At 31.8% G+C, this 16,647-nt stretch overlaps 1 protein-coding gene across 19 annotated transcripts in view; it reads right to left on the reverse strand.

Moving 5' to 3' along the window:
* Positions 1-16,647, reverse strand: part of LOC124425578 (ELAV-like protein 1) — a 44,268-nt gene that overhangs the window by 8,451 nt on the left and 19,170 nt on the right. For 16 of the 19 annotated variants that reach the window (XM_046966101.1, XM_046966100.1, XM_046966099.1 and 13 more), the window contains 4 exons: positions 8,601-8,836; positions 6,367-6,470; positions 5,978-6,131; positions 2,900-2,938 (listed from right to left, as the gene is read on the reverse strand). In XM_046966101.1, coding sequence (XP_046822057.1) covers positions 2,900-2,938; positions 5,978-6,131; positions 6,367-6,470; positions 8,601-8,796 — 493 coding nt within the window. In that variant the 5' untranslated portion in view covers positions 8,797-8,836. The remainder of the gene's footprint in view (positions 1-2,899; positions 2,939-5,977; positions 6,132-6,366; positions 6,471-8,600; positions 8,837-16,647) is intronic. The other 3 variants (XM_046966110.1, XM_046966115.1, XM_046966116.1) reach the window with 1 other exon arrangement.

Raw genomic sequence — 16,647 nt, forward strand, 5'->3', positions numbered from 1 at the left:
AGATAAGAGAGATCGATTATTTCGCTGTTACGGTGATGATCGCTCAATCGGTTTAAAAAGAGAGAGAGAGAGAAAGAGAGAGAGAGAGAAAGAGAGAGAGAGAGAGAGAGAGAGAGAAAGAAAAAAAAATTGAGCGAATTTAGCGACAGGAATGCGATTAATATTAATAAAATATTTGTTGTTCCTGAACGAAATGAAAGAAAAAGAGAGAGAAAAAAAAATAAAAAAAGGAGGAAAAAAAAATATGGATCGAAAGAAATACAATATTTGTGTAATTTAATAATAACACATCGTACTCGTATTTATGTGTATAAGTGTTTGTGTGTACGTGTACGTGTGCATGTATATATATATATATATATTTGTGATTCCTTGTCGCTAAAATCGCAAAATAATACATTTAATAATAATAAAGGTATTTCGTTTAATTAGAGAAAGAGAGAAAGAGAGAAAGAGAAAGAGAGAGAGAGAGAGAGAGAGAGAGAGTGAAAGAGAGAGAGAGAGAGAAAGAGAGAGATAGAGAAAAGACAACCACGATCGACAGAGCCAATGTTTTTAATAATCGTCGAAAGGATCGACGAGAGTTAAAAACTCTGTCGTCGTATAGTCTGACTTTTTGATCGCAATAATTTGTCAAAGTCTATTGGAAAAACGATCGTGATGACACCTATCATTAAAACAAAAAAAGAAGATATTCGAAGCACACGATCCAATATTACATCTACGTATTTTTATGAAATGATATTTTTTACATGATCATGATAGGTGTACACATTTGTCGATCGTTTTTCCAACATGAAGAATAAAATGTTTATCCTGCGATCTGATCGATTCATTGAAATCCCGTCGAGATGGTCACTCGACAAGATTGACGAAGGGAGAGAGAGAGAGAGAGAAAGATAGAAAGAGATAGAAAGAGAAAGAGAGAGAAAGAAAGAGAGAGATCGATACGGCGACGCAATGGTTTTTTATAATAAAAAAGTGAGTGGCTCGGTGCGCGCATATTCGTTTCTTTACATCTGTCAAAAATATTTATGCCGCGTTGCCTTTTTGTCTTTCTGTTTCATCATCATCATAGTCATCATCATAGTCATTTTCATCATCATCATCATCATCATAATCATCATCATAATCATCATCATCATCATCATCATCATCATCATAATCATAATCATCATCATCATAATCATCATCATAATCATCATCATCATCATACTAATAATAATAATAATAATAAGAGCAATAATATTATTATTATTATTTAATAATAATTGCAGAATTATTATCATCGTCATAGTCACCTTCATAACAACATAATGTTCAAAAATATAATAATAACAATAACAATAATAACAATAATAATAATAATAATAATAATAATAATAATAATAATAATAATAATAATAATAATAATAATAATAATAATAATAATGATCATCATTGTCATCATCATCATTGTTCTAATCAAACGTAGTAATAACCGCGACAGGTAGGAACGAGAGAGAGCGAGTCGTCGCGCTTTGATTAATACTTGTATATATTTATGTGTATATATATACATATATATATATATATATATATATGTATATATATATAGAAAAATATGCTGTTGTTATATAATATAATTGCAAATCATAATCATAATGAACGACAAAAAGCGTAAAGAAACAAAAATGGCGCTCAGGAGGAACTCTGGGTGTGTGCGTCTGTCTTCTTTCTGCGTCTCTCTATATTTTTATGTGCTCGTGTTTACGTGCGTATATGTATGTGTATGTGTATGTGTATGTGTACGTATATGTGTATGTGTATGTGTATGTGTACGTATATGTGCATGTGCATGTGCATGTATTTTCGTGCGTTTGTATTTTTTAACTTGTGCTTTTTGCACTATGTGCGTTTGTGCGTGCGTGGATGTGTTGTTCGTTCATTACTGTGCAAAGTACGAAAACAGGTATACATATGTATATATTAGAAAAAAGAAAAAATTAGCTTCGAAGTTATACGAAATGTAGAAAGAAGAGAAAATAAGAGAAACGCGAACGATTCCTTCGCCGTTTGTCTTTCTCTTTTTTTTTCTTTCTCATTTCGCTTGTCACTCGGCACTTGGTCGAAGGGGGCGATGAATGGAAGAAAGAAGTTAGTATTATAATGTTCGTATTGGAATGAGAACCACTGCGACAAAAGCAATAATCTTCCTATTTCTTTCACATTTTGTTCGAAGAGTATTAAAGGAAATAAATGATTAATTAAATAAAAAATTCTTTTTCGAAATCCTCGACCATGCATCGAAACTGTGACGACTTTTCATCTATAATGAAAAAGACGAAAATATTATTATTAAGAGGAGGGGAAAGAAATCGGGTTCGTAGCATTATTATTTCTGGAATCGCGTATAATAATTGATTAATCAAGAAATTTCACGTGACGTATGTATTTACGTATATACGTATATAACAAACGAAAACGAGCGAGAATTGAATGTTTCGTTTATTTATCATTTTTCTTCTTGAGATAAGATATGGCAAGATGGCGTCGAAATTTTCAAAATACTCTGATATCACGCTACGAATCGGTTTTCTATTTCCCCGCAATACGTTACAAAAAACAAAACGGAAAAATAATAATAAAAATAAAAATAAAAATAAGTAAATAAAATAGAAAATAAAATTATAATGATAGCATGTGTTGGTACGAATATGGTGTTATATTTTTTGCGTGTATGTATGAGTGTGTGTATGTGTATGTGCGCGCGCTTGTGTAATGTGTGGCGATTTCGAATATCGCAAGAAGCTCGCGCGCATTAATGAGAGAGAAAGAAAGAGACGGCTTCTTGTCTGTCTTCTTTTTCTTCAATTAGGAAAATGAGGGAAAAGAAAAAAGAGAGTTATGAGTTACGTACCGGGCAAATTGTCTCCGCCGCCGAGCACAAACTGTCGTACTAAACAGAAACGGAAAAAATCATATCTCGTTAAAGTCAACTATGAAAGCACGGTTTCGCTCGCCCCTTATTTTTACCGGCGTAACATAGGAGGGGATGTTCTCTTTTTTTCGTCTTTTTACATTAATTAATATGTACACGTATACATATATATACGAGTGTGTGTATGTATATAATATATATATTATATATTAATATATATATATATGCACACGCACAATATACATGCATACATATATATACAAAATCCGCGCTCGATACGAGATTATAAACGATAATAAAATGTATATATGTCTATTACTTGGCTGCAATCGCCATATTGTTGTACGTTATGAATTGCGCGGGAGATTCGAACGCAAAACAAAGCATGTCGATGCGTGTTTGAAAAAAAATTCCGGATAGTCGGCATAGTAGCGCGACATCTTAACCGAATAACTTTAATATTTCCGTGTATTGAACATAATTTAGGATAAAAAAACGATAAAGATATGTCATGTTAATGTCATACATATATTATGACGTATTAACGTAAAATTTATTTCGCATAAAGTATTATTTTATCGATCGAACGCATCGATTATTTATTTATTTATTTATTTATTTATATATTTATTTATTAATTTTATTTATTTATTTATTTATTTATTTATTTATTTATTTATATATTCGGTACGTTCGTACGAGAAATAAAGAGAGAACGTTACAACGTAAGAGATGAAGGATAAAGCTTAACTGAAGGACGCCGTCAAAATGAAAAATGTTTTAAATAAGGGGAGAGCGATATTCGTGTATTAATTTTACACGCTACTTTTCTTTATGATACTTAAACATATATACGGTAGACATCGCGGGGGTGAGGGTAGGGGCTTCGTCGGCCGAAAACAAACGTACATACAGTAATAGAGAGAATATAAAATACGAGGAATTTTGTTTTTTTTTTTTTTTTTGTTTTTTGTTCATGCGGTATTAAGAGAGACTTGTAAGAAATGGATGCGAACTCGCAACGAGGAGAGAACGAAAAAAGAAAAAAAGAAGAAAAGAAAAAAAAAGAAAAAAAACTGGACAAAGCGAGAAAAGAACACGCAAGTAGTACATACAAACATTACGCATTGACAAGTAAGTATGTAATATTTGGCAATGATTATTTTACTTTCCTTCGTTTTCGTGTGCTTCTTTTTGTTTTTATCATCTTCCTTTCTTTTTATTCTTATTATTGTTTTTTTTTTTTAATTTTCTTTTCTTATCTACAATATCTCTTCATCGATAATTATTCACTTATCAGAACCAACGAAAAAAAAAAAAAAGAAAAGAAAGAAAGAAAATTAATTACGCTTAATACTATCCACCATAATCACCGTTAAACTTCACTTCTCTTGTTTAAATAAACCTTTAAAAGTTTGGATAATAACGAAGGACAAAGGGGGCGAGAAAAAAGAAAAGAAAAAGAGAGGAAAAATAAAAAAAGATATTTCGTAGACATAAGAGAGTGAGGTGAGGGAGGGAGAGGGGAGGTGGGGGAGTGTGAGAATTGTCCGAGGGGAAAATAAGCGCCGGGTGTGAAATAATAAACGGTGAAGAGGTGGATAGGCCATGAGACTGTGTGCAAATAGGGAGGTCAAGATCAGGGTTCATGGCATTTATCAGAGTACGACGAACAAAAATAAAAATAACGAATAACTTTTAAAAAGCTTATCGTACTTCGATGTTCTTATATCATCGAAGCATAACTCCGATTATTATTTTCATTATAATTATTAGTATTATCATTATCATTACTGTTATTATTGGTGCTCCTGTTTGAAACGAAGGAACTAGTACAAAGAAAAAAAATAATGAGAATAATAATAATAATAATAATAATAATAATAATAAAAATAATAATAATAATAAAGCAAACGATTTTCAGGAGACACAAAGAGAAAGAGAGGGGGGAGAGAGAGAGAAATAATTGGTGAACGGGAAGAATTTAAGAAAAAATAATAATAAAAAAATAAAAAAGAACCAAAAATGAAAAAAATGAAAAATAGCAACCAATATGATGACAATTCTCGTTCACTGACCACGATTATCATTTTCAATGATTGTATTTTCGTTCTCGCTACGATGAAAGGCGCACCGACCCAGCCCACAGACAACTTCAACCCCATGGCCTACTCACCTACCCTTCTCTTTCTTTTTTTTTTCTTTTTTTTTCTCGTCGCATGTGCTTTCTCTCACCCGTCTTTTAAGATCGAGCTCAAGATAGAGGGGTTCGCTAATATATAGTTCAATACTTTTTTTTTTTTTTTTTTTTTTTTTTCTTTTGTAATAATCAACACAGTAGTTTTCGATCGTAAGTCGTTACCATGATAATATATAATATATAATATATAATATATATATATGCAAAAAGCGAGAAATTAGAATCGAGAAGTTATTAATTTTTTTCCTTTCCTTTTTTCTTCTTTTTCTTTTTTTCCGTCATTAGAACAAAGTCACGTGGGAACGTATTTATGTATATATTATGTATGTAGTACCTCGCGATAGTACGCGACGATCGAATCTCGAAAGTACGAAGATTACGATCTTCTCTAGCAAAGAATCAATAACATAGAAGCCCCATCACCCGGACGTGTGTTTGAAACGCGCGATTATATTTTAAAATGTTATAACATTATTTCTAATTGCTAAAAAGCTTTTTTACACGATACATATAGTATGCGTGTATCTTTTTATATTTATCATTAAATTCGTCTCTCCACATTTATTATAGCCACCCTATCTCGTAGGAGAGAGTTTCTCTTTTATTCTTTTTTCTTTTCTTTTTTTGTCATTATCTATTATTTTTTTTTCTTTTTGTTATTTCTTTTTTCTTTTTTTTTTTTTTTTTTATTTCTTTTTTGTTTTTTATTTATTTTTTTTTGTTTCTTTTTTTTGATCTTTTGTTTCTTTCGTAATTCCAAATAAAAACTTGTTTGTGTCATTCGTTCGTTTATTTACACGTCGATGCGAGACCGACACGACGCATTTTCTTGCTTCTCGGCTCTCTCGACGACTTACCGGTGATGTTGTCGCAGAGTATCCGAGAAGTAATGATCCTTCCGTAAGGATTGAAAAGGTTCTCCAGATCCTGCTGCGTCATGTTCTTCGGCAAGCCGCTCACATAAAGGTTCGCACCTTTGATTGCTTCGCTGCTCGGTCTCGCGTACGATACCTAACAAGAATGTGAATTGAATTAATAAATGATCAAAAAAAAAAAAAAAAAAAAAAAAAGAAAAAAAAAGGAGACAGAGAGAAAGGGAGAGAGAGAGAGAGAGAGAGAGAAAGAGAGAGAGAGAAAGAGAGAAAGAAAGAAAGAGAGAGAAGACATATAGAAATGTAAAATCTATCCTGACAAGAAAACGTGTAGGTACATTAAACTGTAGTAATAACTTATTCTCTAAACTGACCTTGATAGTTTTATTCTGCAAACGAAGACCATTGAGAGTGTTTATGGCCTTCTCAGCATCTTCAGGCCGGTGATAGTTGACAAAGCCATATCCTAAACTTTGACCTGTGAAACGAAAAGAAAGTATGAGCATTATTAAAGGACGAAACCCAAAGAAAGATAGAGAAAGATATATATATATAGAGAGAGAGAGAGAGAGAGAGAGAGAGAGAGGAATCATCAATGAACAATAGATACAAGATTATCCAATAATCATTATCATTTTAAACAATATCATTATTTTTCTTAGGAAAATTAAAGAAAAATTTACTTAATAATAATAATTGAATCAATAAAAATAATCATTACAATCATATAACGAATCTTTCTCTACTTCTATTCGTCTATACTTGATTGAATTTTTTTCTCTCTAAGAAAATATTTAAGGTGATAATAATTATCGTTTCATTCTCTATATCTATATGTATATGGATATAGATATAAATGTGCATGTGTGTGTTTACGTGTGTGTTTGTGTATATCGAGCGCGAAAACAAGGCGCAAAAATTCGAGATGTACTAACCTCCTCACCGGTTTAATACGGCCCTGCAATTTTACAAGCAGTGAGGTCAAGCATAAAGCGGCAAAGCTTCAAACCAAATGACGCCCCCGCTCTTTACGTGCCGAAAATAGAGGCGCAACACGTCTACGCACGTGCTCATCTTTATCTATCTATCTATCTATCTATCTATCTATCTATCTATCTATCTATCTATCTATCTACCTATCTATCCATCCATCCATCCATCCATCCATCCATCCATCCATCCATCCATCCATCCATCCATCAATCTATTTTCCTATCTCTTTCTCGTACACCTTACGATATCATTGCAAAAAAAAATATATATATATATTTCGTCTCTTTCTCTCTCTCTTTCTCTCTATATAGTATAAACGTGCAATATAAAATTCTATTCGTTCGCACATAACCTTCTTCTTCCTCGCATATCCATCGAAAGAACGCGCGCTGCTAACAACCACGCTGCTCACCACCACCCTGACATAATAGCCACTATTCGTGGAAGAGGATTTATACAACGTATTCGCGTATTTATAATCGTCCAAGTTTATAAACCGTGCCGCCCTTCTCTCTCTCTCTCTCTCTCTCTCTCTCTCTCTCTCTCTCTCTCTCTCTCTCTCCCCTCTCTTGCTAGTAGAGAATACTCAATAATTTGAGTGTGTGTATGCGTGTGTACGTATATGTTTGTGTATGTGTTGACGGCCCAAATTACGTCATCACTTAGCAACGACGACGATCTTACGTAGCTTTTTTCGTTTTTTTTTTTGCGATTCTCTCTCTCTCTCTCTCTCTCTCTCTCTCTCTCTCTCTCTCGGTCTTTTTTCTTTATTATTCATACAATAAACAAAAAATACAACAGCGTAAGAAGGAAGTTTTTCCGTAACGTCGACGATCGTTTTACTACGGCACAGTATGAAACGTACGAAACGATTCGTTTTGAGGAATAAGTTTATTTTCATAGTACGCGAATAGGAGAAGTCTAGTAATTTTTCGCCATAGCTACGAACGCCCACGCGGTTGTTAAACCGATAGAACGTCTAATAGTTATAATCGATAGTTTCAACCGAATCGATCTTATCGTGAGAATCCGATTAGAGAACGTAGAACAACAGCTGTTACTGACAGGTGTTCTTCTCTCTCTTTCTCTTTATATATATATATATATATATATATATATATATATATATATATATATATACATACACACTGATTTCTAATCCATTGCCTAGCTCCAATATTCGTGTAAGTAGCAGCACACGGCGCGTTGTTATTCCAACGATTTCAAAAGAAACTAACACGTGGAACTAGCACAAACTGATATATATATATATATATATATATGTATATGTACATGTATATATATATATATATATAAATACTCAGCGATATATATATAAAAATTATAATTTAATAAAAATATTAAATATATATATATATATATATATATATATATATATATATATATATATATATATACATATTTGTATATTTGTATATTTGTTACAGTAATTATAAAACTAGCCTGAGTGAAACTTCGAAAGAAATTAAATTTATTAATTATATTTTGTACTGTATCAAAGTATAATAGTGTTAATAATCTATGCAATAAATATATGTATTTGTCTGTGTGTGTGTGTGTGTTTTATAATCATCGACTCATTTAAGTTACTTACCGGTAAGTTTGTCGCGGATAAGCTTGCAGCTTTCGACCTCGCCTATACTGGAGAAGAGAGAACGGATTTCATCCTGCGTCATACTCTGAGGCAAATAATTTACGATGAGATTCGTCTTCGACTCCTCCTGCGATGTCTGTCCGAGAGTGGATCCTCCATTTTGTTGTACGACAGTGTCCATTCCGTTCGCCATCATTGCACTCCTCTGAGGGGTCGTCACTAACTACGTACGAAATCTAAAAAATAGAGAAAGCAGAAAAATTCAAATCGATTATTCAAAATGACCGATTGATCGATCTTGCGACTTCCTATAAAATGATTTCATATATTTCTTTTAAATCCTCTTTCCAGTGTCACCGGTTGAAACCTCCCTTTAATCGTGCAATTGTTGTTAAAAAAATTAATCATAAATTATCAATCGATCTATTTATTGATGTACTTGCGATTCGATAACAACGGATTGATTGTTCGTTAATTAAAATGAACGAAAAAGTTTTGTTAAGTCGTAATTAACTCTTTGACTCGAGAAGAAAAAAACAAAGAGGAAGAAGAAGAAACAAGAGAGGCGACAAAAAATTTCCTTAAATTATTGAAGATATTAAAAGATCGTGACTTATTCGAATAACGATGCCGATTATACTACGACACGTTGAAGAAGAATAAGAAGGAGAAGAATAAGAATAAGAAGAAGAATAATAATACGAGTATACAACGAGAATCGCGTAGCAACGCCCAAAGAAAAACGTAGGATTAGATATAAACACGAACAGAGGGAAAAGGAGAAAAGAAAGTATGAGAATAGTTTGCTATTCGACAACGACGAAGACGACGACGACGACGACTACGATGATGATGAGGCTATCCACGAAGGACGGGAAAATAACAAGTCAACTATGTAACCAAAACACGAACACACGGATGCAGAAAGTCGCTTATTAGTTACCCTCGTGCGTTGCTTTCCTCGTTTTTGCCTTCAGCAAAACACAGCTAGGATAACAAAAAAAAAATATACACATATATATATATATATAAAATACAATATTATACACGTATATAAAACACAATATATTATATATAATAGAATATTTTATGTATATATATATTTTGTGTATATATATATATATATATATATATATATATATATATAATTATGTATGTATGAAGGGAAAACGATCTTCGAGTTCAAACGATACACGAACGTACGTTAAATATTAATTTCTAATACACTAGATAAGAGTCCATGACTATATTCTCATAAAGTAATCTTATATTTATTTAATGTAATAAACGAAAATGTTTTATGTTTCGTTTGACGAGAGTACACTTATCGATAGCAGCTAAGATCCCATTCGACACTACTTTCAACTAAAATAAATATATATAAATATTATATATTCATTTCAATATATAATATTTATTTTCTTTACTTTATTCTTTGTATTATATGTCTATGTATGTATATATGTATGTATATATGTATATATGTATGTATATATGTATGTATGTATGTATGTATGTATGTATGTATGTATGTATGTATGTATGTATGTATGTATGTATGTATGTATGTATGTATGTATGTATGTATGTATGTAAGTGTGTATATATGTGTACATTGAAACTAATGGAATGTTGTTTTGTATTGCTATAGTTATACCGAATCATTCTGCGTGCAAAGTTTTCTTTTGTTTTCCTTTTTTCTTTTTTCGGACATTTAAAGGTCACATTGGTAAACTCTTGGAATAAATCTACGTGTAAAGAACACATTACTATCGATTATATGTAGAATACATCTTCTTACTTACTTTAAATAGAAACGATCGTAAATTGATCTTATTTTTAAACAATCATTTCCAGATAATATTGGTAAATAATTTCTATATTTTTTGATCTTTAATAATTATTCAAATAATTTAATATTTATTATGATGAATAATAATTAATAATTATATATACATATATATATATATTTATCAATGTAAAATTAATAATTGACAATTATTAGAAATCATTGTAACTATGGACCTTATACAATAGTCTCTTCAAATTTTCCATCGAACAATATAAATTTTCACATTGCCATACGTGTAAGTAATGTATATCTTCTACTACGAATGTAGTGGGAGAAGAAAAATAAAAATAAAAGAGAATAAAATAAAAAAAAAAAAAAAAAGAAAAAGAATACGATTTCAATCCAGATCGACAATGACTTCCAGAAAAACGGAGACCGTAAAAAACAAGCTGTATTGATGGTTAAAAGAAGTCGAAGGAAAAGGCCCAATAGGAGCCGAGATAATTTAAAGGGGCAACGAACCCCGTCGACGTTTAAAGGGCTGGCCTCTCCCTCGTGTAACCACTCCGCCCTTTCTACTACTATCAATATCACTACCACACCATCAAAGTCTTCGTAAGTACTATGGAAGAACATATCTATAGGGTGTCGAATAAGTATCAGTTAATGATAATAATAATTAAAAAAAAAAAAGAAAAAAGAAAGCTCACTTACAAAATCCAATAATGAAAACTATTGAACGTATTATTGATAGATACGATTATCTCAAGATTAAGGATAAACGTTTGTGTGTGTGTAAAAATTCATAAAAAAATAAATGTATGTGTATGTATATGTACGTATATGTGCATGCGTAAAATATAGATTAAAGATCTTACAGAGCTCAGACATGGTAACATGTTCGTATATACATACATACATACAAAATGAATTTATATCTTAGCTAAAACACGAAAAATAATTAATGTCGGTCCCTTCCATCATCGTTTACCATCTACTCAAAGATAAAAATGTAATGAAAAGCCTACGCGCATCGGATGTCCTCATTAACGAGCCTACGAGAAGAAAGAGAGAGAGAGAGAGAGAGAGAGATACAATTAATACGTAAAACTTTTATCACGGGGAGACACCCGGTATAAATGTGGTAAGAGAAAAGGATTTACTTGGTTGGGGTTGAACAGGAAAAAGAGATGGAGAATAAGGGAGAAGGAAAGTGAACGAATGAAAGAGATGGTAAAGTAGAGAGGGAAAGAATTACGCAGTGGTTGGTCCTATATACAGCAGTGTTTCCCAAACTTTCATTATTCGCATGTTCCATTTTAAACATTTTAACAACACTGATTTATCCCTCCTCGGATAATGACAACGAACGTAAAAAGAGATCTTAATTAAAGTTCGCCGAGTAAGAGAAAACAAAAGGAAAAGAAAAGAAAAAAAAGAGAAAACACAATTATAAAAAATACTTATCGTTATAAAGAATTAAAGAGAGACTTTTAAAAAAAAATAATTGCTTTGTGATAATTATAAAGAATAATAATAATTTTCTTTTATCTTTTAATTAATTAAAAAAAAAAAAAAAAAAAAAAAAAAAAAAAAAAAAAAAAAAAAAAAAAAAAAAAAAAAAAACATTAAGATCAACGAAGAACGAAGAACGAAATAAACGCAATATGTTTTTATTAAGGTACAACAAAGCTAATATATATATATATATATATATATATATATATATATATATATACATATGTTTATTTGATGAATTGTTTTAAATGTCTCTGAAACACGCATCGACGTAGGACGTAAATAAATCGTAAGAATATATCAACCTTATGGAATTTAATTTCATAGACTGATATAGGCCTCTACTATTTAAGTCTTACTATCGAAACATGTGGAAGAGAATTATTGTAATTAGTCGGACTCCGATTAGTGGATTTTCTTATGGCTTACGTATTACATTTTACGTGTGTGAAGATCTTAAGTATACCTAAAGTAGTAGCGTTAGGTACGAAGATAGCGTGTTCAGACGAAACGACCTTTGTTCTAAGTAGGTTTCCTAAAATGAGATAAGATTCAATATAATTATCAAAAGATTTGAAGTACTTTGTGGTTTCTAATATTCGAAAAGAGGATATAGAAGATTCTAAACAAACGAAAATGAAAAGATTTTCGAGCATGGTCATATATATATATATATATATATATATATATATATATATTTTTAACAATATTTATATCATTTTCCCTTGTAGTTGTAATGTTGCGCAAAAATAAAATAAATTAAAAATTGTCAAAAAATCGGATAGCAGTAAGGAAAAAATCTATTACAGGATTTGTAATTCGAAAACTTCCGAAATAACGAGTTTTGCAATTAAAAAAAAAAAAAAAAAGGAAAAGAAAAGAAAGACAAAAAAAACAAACAGAATTACGTATATCATCTGATTCTGATTCGGATTTTGACAAACTTAACATAATAGCGAGAGAAAATAATACGGTGATATGGATTTTACAAGAATATTCTATTCAAGAATAAATCGAAATCGATATAATGCCGAGGATAATGCAGTTGAGTGGGATTAAAAAAAAAAAAAATAATTTAATTAACGGTGCAGCAAAAGAATGCATTCGAACGTAGAATCTCGACAATGTCATGTGCGAAAAGAAATTTTGAGAGTATACCTTAAAAATGATATCTAGTACGTACGAAATTGACATCTCTTATATAGCATGTTCCATCGTGTGACGTATCTCAATTTTACCGATGTTACCGGACTTTATATAAACCCAGTGTATTTATATATATATACATAAAATGTCACACCCGTATATACGGTTGACGTGGCCAATTTGGAACTTTACCTGTCACCCAAAATCGGGTAATATGGGCCGATCAACGTGTTAAAAAAAGAAAAGTCTTATACGTAATACATCATGATGGTTAGAGATGGATAGAGAGTAGGGAGATGGGGTTGGGCAGTGAACTATTCGTTGAGAAACACTGCTATATAGGGTGTGTTACATATAAGAGAGAGAGAGAGAGAGAGAGAGAGAGAGAGAGAGAGAGAGAGAGAGAAGCGAGTATGTATACACAGCTGCTACGGACATCATACATACATCATACATATATATATATATATACATATTATATATATATATGTGTGTGTGTGTGTATATCAGCCAGCACGAGCCGACTAGGTATATTTTAATTCCCTCTTTCTCTCCCTTTCTTTTTCTATCCTTTTTGCACCGCCGTCACAACTTCCCTTCGGTCTCTCCTACCGTCCAGCCCCTTTCCCTTCCCCTTCCTCCCCCCAGACCCCTCGACCCACCTCGATCGCTCTTCACTGCCTCGCGAACAACGTACGCGGCCATCAGCTGTCCTTAGGGTCCCTTCATATGGAACTCGCGTAAATATATGGACGCACGCAGGCAAACGCAGACAAGCGAGTCGAAGCAGTCACTTTCACTACACAACTACTACTACGACTACTACTATTACTACTACTACTACTATCACCATCGCCACCACCACCCGTTGGTGGGCACCCCAAACGCGAGCTGTCCACGATGTCCTGGGGGTAATAGATAGATAGGTTTCTATTATGTTCCTCAGAGGGCAATGGCGATTCCCATGGTATTTTATGAAGGTTCTCAATATGTGAGAGCTTTTGTGCTATATTAATAATTTGGATTAAACGGGAAGATTTTTAAAAAGTTGTACTTGAATAAGTACGAGCCGGGGTAGAAGATAAAGAAAACATTTTCTTCCACCTTTTTCCAAAGATCGATGAAAGTAATATTTAATTTTGGATAATATTGAGAACCACTGCCAGATGGGGCACCGACTAGGATCTCAACATACGGCGAAATGAAAAGCGGTAAAGAGCAAAAGCGATATGAAAGAGAGTCCGTATTGTACTTGCTCGATGGGCAATTGTGTGTGTGTGTGTGTGTGTGTGTGTGTGTGTGTGTGTGCATGTAATTTTTTCTTTTTCTCCTACTCCTCCCCCCTCCTCTCACACTCTCTTTTTTAACTGGAAGAAAAAACAGATATAGGACGACGTAAGATAATAAAATTGTTTTTTCGTACGCGAAAATGTAATTTTTTTTCGGAAAATGAATTATAAAAAAAAAAGAGAGGGAGAGACAAAAAAAAACAGAACAAAAAAAAGGAGATAATTTTAGCGTAAATCGTCGAGAAGAATAAATTTCTTTACTGCTCTATATTCGTCGTGATATAAAGGATTAAGTTAAAAATAAAAGGAATATGAGAAGATAATATTAAATGTAAAAGGCTATAATAAAAAGGGTATCAAAGGGTAGGTCCCGGAGAATCTAATCGGAATCATGCCACCTACGATCATCGGTGTTCACGATATAATATTCGTTCGAAAAACATAGGAGTAGAACAAACAGAAGCTAAAGTCTAAATCGATCGAAATTTCAATCGGCCGACACAGATGTATATTATATATATACATAAATACATAAATACATACAGTTCTATAGAAAAGTGATAGGTCGTTATTATTATCTTCGTATAACTCTAATTATGGGGAAACACGGGAGGAAGTTAAGTGACACACCGCAGGTGGTTTAAACGACGTAGAAACGTTTTCTTCCTAACTAACACTATTTGTTGTTGCGATGAAAGGGATATAAATAGGAAGAAAGAAATAGTTTAAGGGTATTTACACAAATAAGAAAAAAAAAAGAATAAATAAATAACTATAATAAATAAATAAATAAATAAATAAATAAATAAAAAAAGAAAGAAAATACAAATAAAAAGGTCGACATGTGCGTGCGTAGGAGTATTCGCGTGCTGAAAAATGTAATATATGTATATATGTATATATATATATTATATATATGTATGTATTTATGTATGTATGTATATCTATGGGCAAGTTTTATCGTGGCACCGCATCTTTGTCGTTATCGATCGACGCGAGCGCGCACTCACCAACGACGCGCGTATTTTAGGACTCCTCCACAATGGAGGCCGGAAGAGATAGATAGATAGATAGATAGATAAAAAGAGAGAAGGGAGAAGAAGGAAAGAGGAAGAGAGAGAAACGATATACTACACACCATAAGGAATTATCATAGTTCGTTGCTCTGACTTCAAAATGGCGAGTTTTCGGCGTGAACACAGTAGCATCATTTTGTTTATCCAGCGTAACAACAATGAATACAATGCGAACCGATATCTATGTAATAACGAAATATACGCATATATATATATATATATATATATATATATATATATATATATATATGTATATGTATACATATGCATACATATGCATATACACAAGTTTATGCAAAGGGTTGCAACTCCGTTTAAGGCATACGACGAACGATGGACGACAACGTCGTACTTCACAGTCTATCAGAATTCAAATGTATGCGAATAAATATACTACTTTACATTTTTAATCTCTTTTCCAATCCTGGAAAATAATATATATATATATATATATATATATATATATATATATATATTAATTCCTTGGATAACTTTACCAAATTCGTCTTTACGTTTAATTGAATCTGAAATTTTTCAATAAAACGGCTAAATATTTCAGACGCTACATAATCATATACACATACACACGCACAATGTGATTAAACTTTACTATACAATAAAACTGTAGAACAATTTTACGAATGATGTTTTAGTGGAAAAGAAGAAAATAGAAAAAATATGCTATAGTACAATGGAAGAACACGCAATACTCCCTTAACGAAAGGGAACTGACGGAATTGGAACGACGTTTTCGTGGAACCGCGAACTTGAACTACGTAATTACGCCATACGAGACAACTTTGCAATTTCTATCATATTTATATTTCATACGAAGATAAAATTTTTATATAAAGAAAAAAGAAAATTCATATACGACATTTATTACCTACGAATGTAAAACTATTAATAAATACAATAACGTTCAATATTTAAGATAATTAAAAAAATATCAATCAGCAGAATAGCATAAAAAAATAACAATCTTTCAGAACTCATTTTAAATACCGTACCTTTAGTCGTACGAATTTATTTATACAAATTAATAATTCGCGTAGTATCCGAAATTATATGAAATAAGAAATAATTTATCATACCGATGTGTGTGTGTGTGTGTGTGTGTGTGTGTGTGTATATACGAGATATCTCGAAGAAGACGAAAGCAAGAATAAAAGTTAAAAAAAAAGTATTCATAGTAATAGCAATAGTAGTACTAATAGTAATGAGTA

This window comes from Vespa crabro, chromosome 7, assembly GCF_910589235.1.
Source record: "Vespa crabro chromosome 7, iyVesCrab1.2, whole genome shotgun sequence".
In the NCBI taxonomy this organism is placed as follows: Eukaryota; Metazoa; Arthropoda; class Insecta; order Hymenoptera; family Vespidae; genus Vespa; species Vespa crabro.